This window comes from Glycine soja, chromosome 19 (genome assembly GCF_004193775.1).
Source record: "Glycine soja cultivar W05 chromosome 19, ASM419377v2, whole genome shotgun sequence".
Lineage (NCBI taxonomy): Eukaryota > Viridiplantae > Streptophyta > Magnoliopsida > Fabales > Fabaceae > Glycine > Glycine soja.
This window is the reverse complement of record NC_041020.1, coordinates 21,697,962-21,710,589: the sequence shown is the minus strand read 5'-3', so window position 1 is coordinate 21,710,589 and position 12,628 is coordinate 21,697,962. Positions and strand designations below refer to the sequence as shown.

At 35.4% G+C, this 12,628-nt stretch overlaps 1 protein-coding gene across 2 annotated transcripts; it reads left to right on the top strand.

Annotated features, from left to right (window-relative positions):
- Positions 1 to 420: 420 nt before the first annotated feature.
- LOC114400116 (probable ADP-ribosylation factor GTPase-activating protein AGD14) lies at positions 421 to 8,553 on the top strand. Of its 2 annotated transcripts, XM_028362398.1 has the most exons (14): positions 421 to 600; positions 715 to 799; positions 1,299 to 1,360; positions 2,156 to 2,243; positions 2,350 to 2,411; positions 2,517 to 2,613; positions 3,072 to 3,530; positions 4,150 to 4,824; positions 5,076 to 5,198; positions 5,311 to 5,424; positions 5,521 to 5,607; positions 6,822 to 6,951; positions 7,157 to 7,202; positions 8,127 to 8,553. In XM_028362398.1, exons 2-14 carry the CDS (start codon positions 755 to 757, stop codon positions 8,179 to 8,181), a joined length of 2,043 nt encoding a protein of 680 aa, XP_028218199.1. In that variant the 5' UTR covers positions 421 to 600; positions 715 to 754; the 3' UTR covers positions 8,182 to 8,553. The 2 variants fall into 2 exon arrangements, with proteins under 2 accessions (XP_028218199.1, XP_028218198.1); XM_028362397.1 differs by having other exon boundaries at positions 421 to 799.
- Positions 8,554 to 12,628: the final 4,075 nt, after the last annotated feature.

Below are 12,628 nucleotides of genomic sequence, written 5' to 3'. Positions count from 1 at the left end.
CTCTTATTCTCCCCTAAATCTAATTAATTAGTGTTAAAGTCTTTTATTTTATAAGTTTCTCTCTTATCCTCATAACAAAGAGTATTCAAAGTGGCGAGATTGTGAAGCTCATTACGTTCACCCCGAGATCGACATTTTAGAAACAATAGAACCTAAACCATTTGTTTAAAGCTACCACTCTGTCAACAATTATTGATTATATAATTTTTAGATGATAAATATTTGTTGATAAACTTTTATTTTCCTAATGCCGTGTAAAAAATTCGATAGTATTTGCTTTTTAATATGGGTTATCGAATAAAAAAAACATGGTTTTCTCACTTTCTTGTCAAATAAAAAGACTATTAACAGAATTAATCATTAATGAATTTAAAATTATTCCGACAAAATTTAAATTTAAAAATGTGGACAAAGCAAACGTTTCTTTTATTTGCATTCTCTTGTTCCCTGGTTCATCCATTTAATGTGAACCAAACAAAATCACAAAGCGTTTTTGCGTTCTTCATCTTCTTCTACCTTTCGCCAATTCAGGAATCCCCAAAACCCTAGATCGAACGCTGCCACTACCGTTTCGCGATTCTCGGTGGTGGAAAATTTCCGGTCTCTGTTCCGAAATTCGAATATCTGCTATTTTTCCTTTCTCTCGCTCTGATTTCGTTTGCAGTTTCTAGGGTTTCTGTGTTTCTGATTTGGTATTTCGGAAATGGGAAGCAGAAAGGAAGAAGAGAGGAACGAGAAAATTATCAGAGGTCTCATGAAGCTTCCGCCGAATCGAAGATGTATCAACTGCAACAGCTTGGTAAATTCAACTTTTTTATTTGATTTTTATTTGATTTTCTTTTTCTTCTTCTTTGGTTTGGTAAAAGTGTGTTTTAGTTTCATTACCTTTTTTTTTTATGTTTGGGGTTTTTGGGTTTTATGAATAATTAGAAGCTTAAAAACTCTTAGAAGCCTTCGGCGCTGAAGTGGGGATAGTTGTTTGGAGCTGAGAAGGGTGGAAAATGTTTGAAGAATTTGAGGTCGAGATTTTAACTTTTAACTTTTTAAAGTTTTTTTTTTCTTTCTGCGGATTCCCAGAATTACAATGATTTATAGAGTTTAGACAAAATTAGCCTAATAACTAGCATTTGCAAAAGGTTATTATTATACTAAAGAAGACTTCAAATTGTTTATGTGATTTTCTTTTTCTGGTTTTATATGATAACATTCTTGATGAGTATTTGAGAAAAGAATTTATCAACGTTTTGTCTTTGTTATGAGATGATTTCTAGTTAATGGATATGCCGTTATTTGTACAGGGACCACAATATGTATGTACGAGTTTTTGGACTTTCATTTGTATGACATGCAGTGGAATACAGTGAGTTCCTTTTCATTTTACTAATAGCTTATGCTTTATATTTTTTCTCTGAAGAAGGATGCTTACTTTTTATAGTTATAGCTTGTCAAGTCCTGAATGTTCAAAGGTGATTGGGATTTCGATTGAGAAAAATAAACAGGCTTGATGTAAAGTTTCAACTAATTGTTATATAAATATGTACTTTTAAGTTGCATCATGTTTGCAATGTTATTGAATGTTAGGTGCTCTTGTGGTTGAATATCATGAACATACATAATTTTGATAACCAAACTCAGCTTCTTCTTTTCTTTCTTTCTTTCTTTCTTTCTTTCTTTCTTTTTACCTATAGTTGAGAATAATATGAGAAAATATTTTATTCCAAAATGGATTTCTTATAAATTTCTGCTTTACTTTTGGTCATTTTGATTTTTGACATGAGATATAAAATTCATAAAAAAATGAAAGCCTCATAATAAAAATAAAAAATAGTCTTTTAAAGGAGATATTTGAATACTGTGTAATAAATTAAATTATGTTTATTTAATCTGAATTAATCTTATAATCAGCATAGCTACACTTTTTTGTGATGTTGTTACTCCTCATACAATGATATCGTATGTCCTTGTGTATCATGGTTTAATGTTTACCAATTATGTTTCTTTATAATATAATTAAATTAATAATTATTCCTTTTTAATATTCATTCCATTTAGACGACCTCACCTACTTGGAGAAGGCTTGGTTGTGTTTGTGGTAGTAGTTCTATATTTGGTGATATTGTGAGATTCTCAAAATCACCCATTTTATGTCATGCAGTCGTGAATTTACTCATCGTGTGAAGTCTGTGTCAATGGCAAAGTTCACTTCACAAGAAGTTGATGCTCTTCAAAATGGAGGTAACCAGGTAAAAGAGTGAATTTTCTTCATTTTGACAATGGCAATCTTCTTCATTTGTAGCTACCTTTATTTCCTTGTTGAATTGAGATTTATCTGTGGCTCTTTGATTTAAGCGTGCAAGGGAATTATATTTGAAAAATTGGGACTTCCAGAGACAGCGGCTGCCAGATAACAGGTATAGTTATATGGTTTGCAGTTAAAGCTATTTAACTAAGCTGTTATTTATCTTTATTAATATTTATAACTTACTGTGTGGCATTATCATGTTATGCTTTTGCAGCAATGTTGATAAAATAAGGGAATTTATAAGGAGTGTGTATGTGGATGGAAGATATGCTGGGACGAAGTCTTCGGAAAAGCCTCCAAGAGATGCACAGGCAATATATTCTTAGATACTTATTTGTTTCTTGGAATAACCATTTTTTCTTAAGCTTGGTATAGCTTATTCCTTTTTCTAATATGCCATTTTTCCCCTGCAAAAGAACTATTGGGTTTCCAGATATATGTTGTGGTGTATGATATTTGTTTGTGCTTCCTTTGTTCTAAATATAATATATTATACTATTATATTCAATATAGAAATATATAATACCACAATATTCAATTCATTTCACTTAGGTTAATAAATTTCACAGATCTTTTTCTCAGTATTGTGTTTGTGCATATAATTGTTCAGTGAAGCATAAATTTGTGAATGTAATGAAGTAAATGATGCCTTAGAAATCCCTAAGGAAATCAGCTAGACATAATTGGTTGCACAACTATCCTCATAGTTCAAGTTAATTTCACCCTTTAGTTAAATGCTGAACATTTTATATTTTGAAATTAACTGTAGAGTCCTGGAATTCATGAAGATGAGATTAGGCGTGCCAGTTCTTATCATTCATATTCTCAAAGTCCTCCATATGATTATCAATATGAGGATCGGCGGTATGGAAAACAAGTAGCTGCACTGACCAGGAAGCCTGGTTCAGATAAAGCTCGCTATAAAGGGAAGATGTCTAGTATTATATACAGTCCTGACCGCTTCAGTGATCACGTGTATGATGACAGATTTGCAAATGAGAGATCTGGTCCACGAATTTCCGACTTTTCTGTGTCTAGTGGTGGCGAACAATTGAAATCTGATGTTCAGTCTCCCAACTTTCATAAGGATATCAAGATTAGCAGTCCATCCTATCAGCGGCGTTCTGGTACAAGTTCAAGTGAAGATGTGTGGTCCCAAGCAAGAAATGCATCTCTGGAAATTAATGCCAATGCCAAGAGAGATGTAGATGGAATTCGTCCTCCGCAGGTTTGTCAGAGAATTGGAATATTGTCCACAGAAAGAAATGGCTTTTCCTGTAGGAATCAAAATATCAAATAATATATTGCCTGCATGCTGTTTCTGATTTAGGATGAACATTATTATCAAGTAAAATAATGCAAAGAAAGTTATTAATGATGTAGCATGATACTAATATAGGAATATGAACACAGGAAGGATAAATTTTTTATAAGTGGAGCATTGCATTTTCTAAAGATAGTCAGATCAATTCTTCAGGGCATCAATATATCAAATCTAGTACAGAGAGAATTGAGTCTTTGAGTTTCTTGTTAATAATGGATTTCTTGATCGTTTTTTACTATATCTCACTGCCTGGTAATACGCGTCCTTTTGAGAAGATCTATTAAAAAGTTGAGATGTGGTCTTCATAACTATCACTTCTGTGAAGTCCAAACATTCAAATGTTTCCTTTCCAAAATAACCAAGGATTGGTTTAGTTTGAGTGTTATTGTTCAAACTTGGTGAATAAGCATTCTCTTTGAATGATTCTGTTTATTACATTTTCCAAGTGCTTGTGGCCTTATTTTTGTATCAAGCTGATCTTGTGTTTCTCTCTGCATGACATTAATTTGCACACATCCCCCAGAGAACTGCGTCAGCTCAATCAACAGACAACAAATTTTCATCCTTGAGATCTTATAATTCTGGCAGTTTAGCTGATTTTTTCTCAGAACCAGTCCAAGCTTCAGAACCACTTCAGAATAGAGCATTTGGCATTCCACGACCACCTGGTCCTACAAGATCTGTTAGCATGGACTTCTCCAAGGCACCCCTGGAATCAGCTTCATCTGTTGATCCTTTTCAGTTTCCAGCAGCACCATCTGCAGCTCCGACAGTGGATTTGTTTCAATCATCTGTTTCATCTGCAGCTCCATCTTTCAATGAGAATCAACTTACTCAAACATCTCAACTTGCATCTATTGATTTTTTTGCCGATTTTTCAGAGCAGCCTTCTACTGTAACCTCAGATGGGAAGGCACTGGGATTATCTGTCCCTAAAAACAAAGGATGGGCAACTTTTGATATGCCTCAGAGCACCTCCTCTGCTGCACAAGTGGAAATTCCAGCCACTGTACCCTCAAGTGCTAAATCTATAGAAGAAAGATTTGATCCATTTTCAACCTCACATGCAAACGTGCAACAATGGCCATCTTTTGAAATTTCTAGTGTCAATGCACCTTCGTCTGTTATATCTAATTTAAGGCATGATGGTGTGTGGAATGGAGAAGAACAAGTTTCTGCTATAGCAGAAAACACTAAAGTAAGTATAAGAAAGTTTAGTTGATGGCTAGTTTTGCTTTCTTGAGCAATACTCCTTTGGAAATTAATGGTGTCCCTTGCTTTTGTTCCTGGTGAAATTTGATGTTATGGAATAAATTGAAACTTACATAAGGGTTTGTTGTTGTTTGTGTTAATGGATACCCCTTGCTTTTGTTCCTGGTATAATTTCAAGGTGTTATTGAATAAACTGAAACTTGTACAAGGTTTCATATGTGTTTGTACTTTGTACAGCCATGGAATGCATTTGAAGATTCTGGTGACCATCATCATCTTGTGGATGGCCTTAGTCAAGGATTACAATTGCACAATTTTCCATCAGCTGATAATCATATTTTGGGTTTAATAGAGTCGGAGGTTGTTATCTATATCCCGTATTACCTTACTATGATAGTTTTATGATGTTGTAGAAATTCTCAAACTCCTTTTTTATTTGCTCACCCACTTTTTATTCTTAAAACAAAATCAGGGATCCAATGAAGATGAAGTTAAAGGCATTGCCCCTGTTGGTCGATTTGATAATCATGACATCCCATCACATGTCAGTGGCTCAGCATATCCCCCACCCATGCTTCCCCCAATGGTTTGTGCTCTTAGGTTGATTGAGAATTTCTATATTCAATAAAGTGGTAGGTTTTCTTTATATATTTTTGGTTAATAATTTTGTTTATACTTTCAGGGAGATATTCAACATAATGAAACGAAATCTAAATCAACCAATCCATTTGATTATCCCTATGAAACTGATGTAGATCACAACAATATGGTATGTCATGGACAGTTAGTAGGTGTTTATCTGTTATTTAATATTTCCAGTATAGTTTTGTTATTTAATACTACTTGTTTATTTAAAATTAGTTCCTAATGATACTTCTGCCAAATTTTAACTCATTGGTGATTTTAACCATTTCAATTTGGCATTGTAACTTGCAGCCTTTCTATTTGGTTCATTTTAATTTTCTGAATAGGAACTCCTTCATTTGAAACCTTTTGAAACTCCACCACAGTTAAAAAAATCTGAGGTGTTTGTTTCACGGAATGATATTGTATTCCCAGGAATATGATAACTAGGAATGTTATTCCTAGGTATTAATACTTTTTTGGTTACATTTTAATATTCCTAGGATTATTTTTTAAAATTCAAAATAATTTAAATAAAAGTAAAATTGGAAGGATCATTAGATATTTTGGAGAATAACTTCCATGTTCCCATGAGAATATCACTTTTCCATCCCGCTTGGGAATAAAAGTATAGGAAAACATAGTAAAAAAGGAAGTTACAACATTTCCAGAAATCAACAATACCTGGGATTAATTATTCAAAACTTGTAACAAACATAGGAATGTTACATTTCCATGTTTACATTCCTGGGAATGAACTTTTAATCCAAGAAAGAAACACACTCGAAAGGGTTTAGATGGCATTTGGTACAAGAGCAGTTTTTTCATGCACGGGAATCATGATTCCATTCCTAGGAATGACTAAAATCTATTTGGTTGGCCATGCATATTATTGGAATAGAAGATTTTCTCATTTAGTTTTAATAGAAATTTCTCATTTACTTAAATTATTTACCACATTAAATTATCTAATAAGAGCAATGTGGTATTTTTACCAAAGTAAAACTTTTTTCTCTACTTGGAAAAGTTAGATTCTCACCTCCCCTCAGGGACAATTTGTGGGAAACACAAGTAAAAAAAGTCCTAGGTAACAATATTTTCTGGGAATGTTATTTTTAAATAATAAACCAAACATGGGAAACAAATATTCCCAACTTCAGATTCCTGGGAAACTAAAATTTTTCCTTGCACCAACTGCCCCCTTAAATTAATTCTTGCAGCATGGATTCCAATACTCTGGTATTGCTGCTGCCTACGGAAAAGATACAAATGTGAACATGGGATATAGGAGACAGTGAGATAACGACTTATCTTCGGTTACCTATATTATATGTAACATGTCTGGTGTTTCGAATACAGTTTCTGGATATGGGTTCTTTGCAAGCTGCACTGCCAGATGCCCTGTTTCCAGCCACCTTCCATGGTGGTATAGCTGAATCTTGGCTTCCTCAAAACCCGGTGACCTCATGTATATCCTCTGCTGGAGAAGGTATTGCTTGAAAACTTTTAATGAATGTTCTAACCTTATTTATCTAAAATGTTTTTGTGTTGCCTACTTCCATTTCCATTGCTGTTTTAAATCATCCAGTATGTGTTCAGTATTGCTTTAGTAAATGCAACTTAAATATTTGTGTCAATACAATTTTCTTATTGTAATCCTATTTTTCTTTTGTAATTTGATTTAATTTATGTAGGTGGTTTGTCATTCATGGCTATGCAATCACCAAGTTCACAAATACAGTAAGTTGCATACATGGTCCTTTTTTCCACTGCTTTTCTTTTTCTTTAATTTTTTCGGATATGTTGGTTAAGTCTTTGAAATATATCTACGTGAGTTTTCCTTGCGGATCTCATTCTTTCTACCAAGATTGCAAATTTTTGGCATTTGTAATTGTTGAGATATGATTATGATATGTGTTAAGATATCATTCTGATAGGATTGTTTCGGTGTTTACATCAGGATTGTTTTCTTATTTACATTATTAATTTATTTTCCTAGTTAGTTACTATCTTCTTGTAATTGATTTAACTTGATTATTATCCCTACAATTAAGGGATTAGATTATTACTGTAATTAAACATTGATTACTATAAATAAACAGCCATGGGGACATTCTCTTTAGGCATTTAGAATATACAATTCAGATATTCAAGTGTAATAATGTAGCTGTAACTGATCATTAGATGGTTATTGCTTGGTGTTTCTAATGTTACTTTCAGTGCACAATTAATTCATCAAATATAGAAGTTACCCCCGATACTCACAAGGGGGAGGCAGGCAAGTAACTGGTATAGAAAGATCTTCACTTAGGTCTACAAGCTTTTGCATTGATCACCCTTTTGTAATGTGTCACCCCCAATACTCTGACTATGAAACAGTATATAGAATGATTTCCTTACTAATCCCAAAAGGAAAGAGGAAGTTGGCTACTTGGTGGTTCACTGAATGAACTTCATGGAGCACAATGTTTTTCAAAGATGATTTATATCTTGAGTTCCATCTTTAATAGATCTGTTGTGCATGTGTCATATAAGGTTTGATGTAGTATCTTTCAATGTAGTCTTTTAGTTTTATCTCTTCTAATGTTTTGCAAAAGAAGTGGTCTATATGTGTATCTGTTATTTGAGCACGTTCAATTCATTGACTGAGTTGCCTGTTTACAGGAACATCCAGAAACCGGAACCAGTTGCTTCGATAGGGGGAAATCCTTTTGCATAGGATTATGCTGTAGAATGTACTATTCCTTTTCACATAGAAATTTATTGGTAGCCAGTGTAGTTGATCGTGGAAGTAATGTAATGTTTTGTTAAGAGCAAAATGTAGTTCAACTCCTATGCAAAAGGTTCTTGATGTTTAATTTTAGTGATCTTTCTGGCTGGTATTGAACTTCAGTTGAGAGACTATTGAGGGTATTCCACTTTGTTCATAATTCTAATATAATTGTAATTATGAGAGCTTCTGATGGACACGCACGTCCAATTTATGTATAATGCGGATTACATATGTTTTTTTTTTTTTCCGGTTTTATTATAGAACATTGAAGCTCCAGAAATAATAAAGGTCGATAAGTGGTAGTAACTTATGTTCTTTAATCAAGTGGTTCAAGGTTTGAGTTCTAATTGATCATTGGAGAATAAATCATGTTGAGAGCAGAATACTTATTTTGTGTGTGCTCAAGATTTTTGACGAAGATTTGTTGTTGCTTTTGGTGAAATAATTATGTACCAATACTATAGTTACAAAAAACAACACAAGCTATAGTAATTTTTTTTAAGAGCAGTACTATTTGTTACAAAAGGAAATTCCTGTAAACAATATAAAACTTGATTTAGCGGGATACAAGTCATTGTGCGTCAAAGAAATTGTTTCATATTGAACATTTTATGGTTTTTTAGAAACTTGTTTCAATGGCCAATGTTGTTGGAGTGCAAACACATCAGTAGGGGGGTACGGTGTGAACTCAAAGAGAGGCATCTTGCGTATAATATGTTGGTCGTTTGATATGTATCAATAAGATTCAATAGTTGAGATTGGATAAGTGTATATGGTTTTTCAATATTTTTATTGTTTATTGTACTTACTAAAATTTGGAGTCGGTCTGATGTTAGGATTGATTGTCGTCAGATTGGATTCTGGTGATCCCCTCAGTGGTAGACTTGTAGGTATCCTTGTTTGAGGAATAGGGGGTACATGCAAAAGAGACTCTGACGCTCAAGTAAGTGTTTAAGTGAGTTGAGAATGAGTAGAAAAAGTGAGTTGGAGTTAATATAGAACCTAACCTATTATTTATAGTGATGGATGAAACCTTGGTTCCTCCCTTGTCGGGGTTGCTATAACAATATAACAACTTTTTGATCACGCATAACTACCCTCATAACAACCTGATAACAGAGTAACAACCTTATCATCAAGATTCTTGTATATCGGAATCATAACGGTCTAGTCATCTGGTTGTCGGGCACTAGGGTTGACTTTATACGAGGAAAATCTGCGTTTTGGATCTAGGGCTGACGAGGAGTGTTGACGTGTGTACTTTAATGTCATGTCACTCGCCATGTCACTAGCGAACCCCGGACTGTACCCAAGTTCCCCAAGCTCTAAGTCCAATTTGTTGGTGAAAGAGATTATCCAATGTTGAGGGTGGTAATCTTGACAAATTTAAGGGTTGTAGGCTTGACAAGCCCCCCAACCTGGACTAGCATTGTCTGGGCTATGGTTGATAGGTTGTCTAGGGTGACGGTGATTTATGTCCCTTCAGGTAGAGTCAGGTACTAGAATGTCTTATGTGAGAGGTCCCTGGTTTTGACCATTTTGACTGTTAACAACACGTTTGGGAGAGGTGTTTCGTTTAACTCAAAGTGAGTCTGTGTTATGCACGCGCGTTGTTTGTTTACACGTGTTGCTTCGCGAAAGGACATGTCTTAAAGACGTGTTACATGGTTCTTGTAGGTTACATCGTGGCACAGGATTTTAGAGAGTCGTTTCAACTCTGGCTAGTTTCTAAAAAGTTGGGGCCTTCTCTCCTTATTTAAAAGGACTACCTATTAGGTTTTCGTCGCTTTCAAACTTGAGCACCCCCCCCCCCCCCTTACAATTTCTCTCTACAATTTGCCTTATGTTACGACTGCCGTGATTGTTTCGATTACCGGCTGTAGCTCTTCACAATCATTGGGTTTTTCTTCCGTTTCCCCTTTCCTTTTTTCTATTTCACCTTCACTCCAGGTACCCCTCTTTTCCCCGCTCTGTGTTGGGTATGGGCAGAAGTGACTCCTGGGGTTCTATTCGCCAACCACTAGTAGAGCGGGAAGTATTTCCCATTGGAAATTCCTCGTTAGAGGAGGTGCCTTGTGAGGTTTTTGCAATGGGTCCTCCTCTTTTGAAAGGTTGATGGGCTTGGACAATGTTGGCGAGGGCAGCTCCAGGTTCCGTGTGGGGATGGAACCTCCCACGACTCCTTCAGAGGAACAACCTTCCCTTGTCACAACAATAATGCCTCCTTCCTCTCAAAAGGCCGTGAGAAGGGGTGACGGTGAAGAAGCTTTGCTGTGGAATAAGCATCGTCATGGTGGCGAGACACCATCTTTTCCCTCATTTATTATTGGTTTCGAGTGGGTGACGACGATGTTTTGAAGTATCAATCATCGATAACATCCCTTAAGTGTTGATGCCTTGTGGATTCAACTTGAGTTGGCCAAACCGGGTGACACCCGCAAGATGACTTTAATGGCTTGCAAAGAGGATGAGTACCCATTCATGCGTCCTGCCCCTGGCGGTCCCCCTTCTATGTCTACTGGTGTATGTTCGAAGTCTTAAATCTGATTCTTCCTCTGAATAACTTTCAATGTGACCTCCCAACTACACCCCAATAGCTGGGCAATGGTGATGGCTTTCGAGATTTTATGCCTTTTTTTTCAACATTAGACCTAGTGTTCATGTGTTCACACACTTTTTCCAAATGAAGTTGATTAGGAAGATTGGCTGGGTGTCGTTGAATAGTACTTTCAAGAAGATGTTCGAGTTCGACTCAAACACATTATGTAGATTCAAGGACTACTTCTTTAAGGTTAAGGCAACCAATGTTGTCTCTAACTGGTTGCCTTTGATGTATGAGGAGAATGTGGAGCCTCGTCTCCCTTTTTACTGGTAATCAAACCTTACAAGGTTCAAGTCCTTTGAAGAGCATCTAATGTCTTTGGAGGAGATGGTGGACAAGGCTATATTGGAATAGTTGCTAGCCTTGCTTGACGCATAGGCCATTATGTTCTTGCCTTCGGCAAAAAACCCTCTTCTTGCATTAGATGGTAAAGTGCATTTATATTATCCAGTGGTTGATACTTGATTTTGGAATTCAGTGTTTGTGATTGGTTTGAATTGATCAATTGTATGATGTGAGTGAATTGAAATGCATAAATCATATGCCTTGAATGAGCATGCAGTCATTAGAAGAGAAAGAACATTGAATTAGGATCATGACTGAAAATGTTAGTTGGTTTGTTAGGTTGATTGTGAAGGAACGCATTAGCTGCAACCCGGTGAGAGTGTGATCTTTAATTGTGAGAAAACGACTAACATTGAGTAATGATTTTTTCATGAATCTATGAGTATGGAATGAATGCGTGAAATTGAAGATGATGAAGGCCATGTTTGGATTGAAGATAGCCACTTAGCTAAAAAGCTTACCTTGTGCATGATTGAATTGTCCCTTGCACCCATTTTGAGCTGAAAGTATGATTGTTTGATTGAACCTTGAGCCTATACAGTTTATCTCCTTCTACCTTGTCTTAGGTTGTAGGAGAGCATCATTCATAAAAGGAAATTTTGGTTCAAAGAAAATTTGCCCAAATTTGGGGGAATTATGGGGTGAAAGCTTGTAATGGTAAGAAAAGAGCAACGCACACAGTCATCTAATAAGCAGCAAGTATTGTTTTTTTTTTATAAAAAAAACTGTACGTATAAAATAAAAGTGTGTGTGCTACTATTTAAGAAAAAGAAAAGCTAAGTGCGGAAAGGCAAGTAATAGAGCTGGAATAAAAATAAAAAGGTTGATCTATGGATGAATGCTCTCTTAGAACCTAAGATTTTGCATCCTAGAAAAACCATGAATTGATTGCAGCCCAGCCTCATTACAAGCCTAGTAAAGTCCTTCAGATTCAGTTTGTGTGTTCCTGACTGTATGATATGAGATGAAGTGCAAAAATTGAGACTTATGTTGGTTGTTGATGAAGGATAACCTAAACACTTGTGCTTGAGTGAAACAGTAGCTGTGAGGCTTTGGTTAATGATCCTTCCTTGATATTTGTCGCTCTTACTAGCTTATTTCAGCTGTGTTTCTTTGTAATCATGTTCACATCTTTGAAAAGCTGCATGTCTTGTGAGAAGCTGTGATTGAAGCATTGTATGCCATTCATTTCATGTGATTGAATTCTTTGGAGCAAACACCTTATGAATAACCACTGTGATTTTGTCACTTGAGGACAAGTGAGCTGTTCTTTCTTTGCTTGAGGACAAGCAAAGCTGTACAATTGGGGGAGTTTGTTAGTTGTCTTATAGGACTAACTTTTGTATAGAAAACTTACAAAATGTATATAAATCACCCAATTTATGGTTATTTTTGGTAGCATTGTAAATATTTCTAGTTTAGTTTCATATGTGCTCAGTAGAAGCC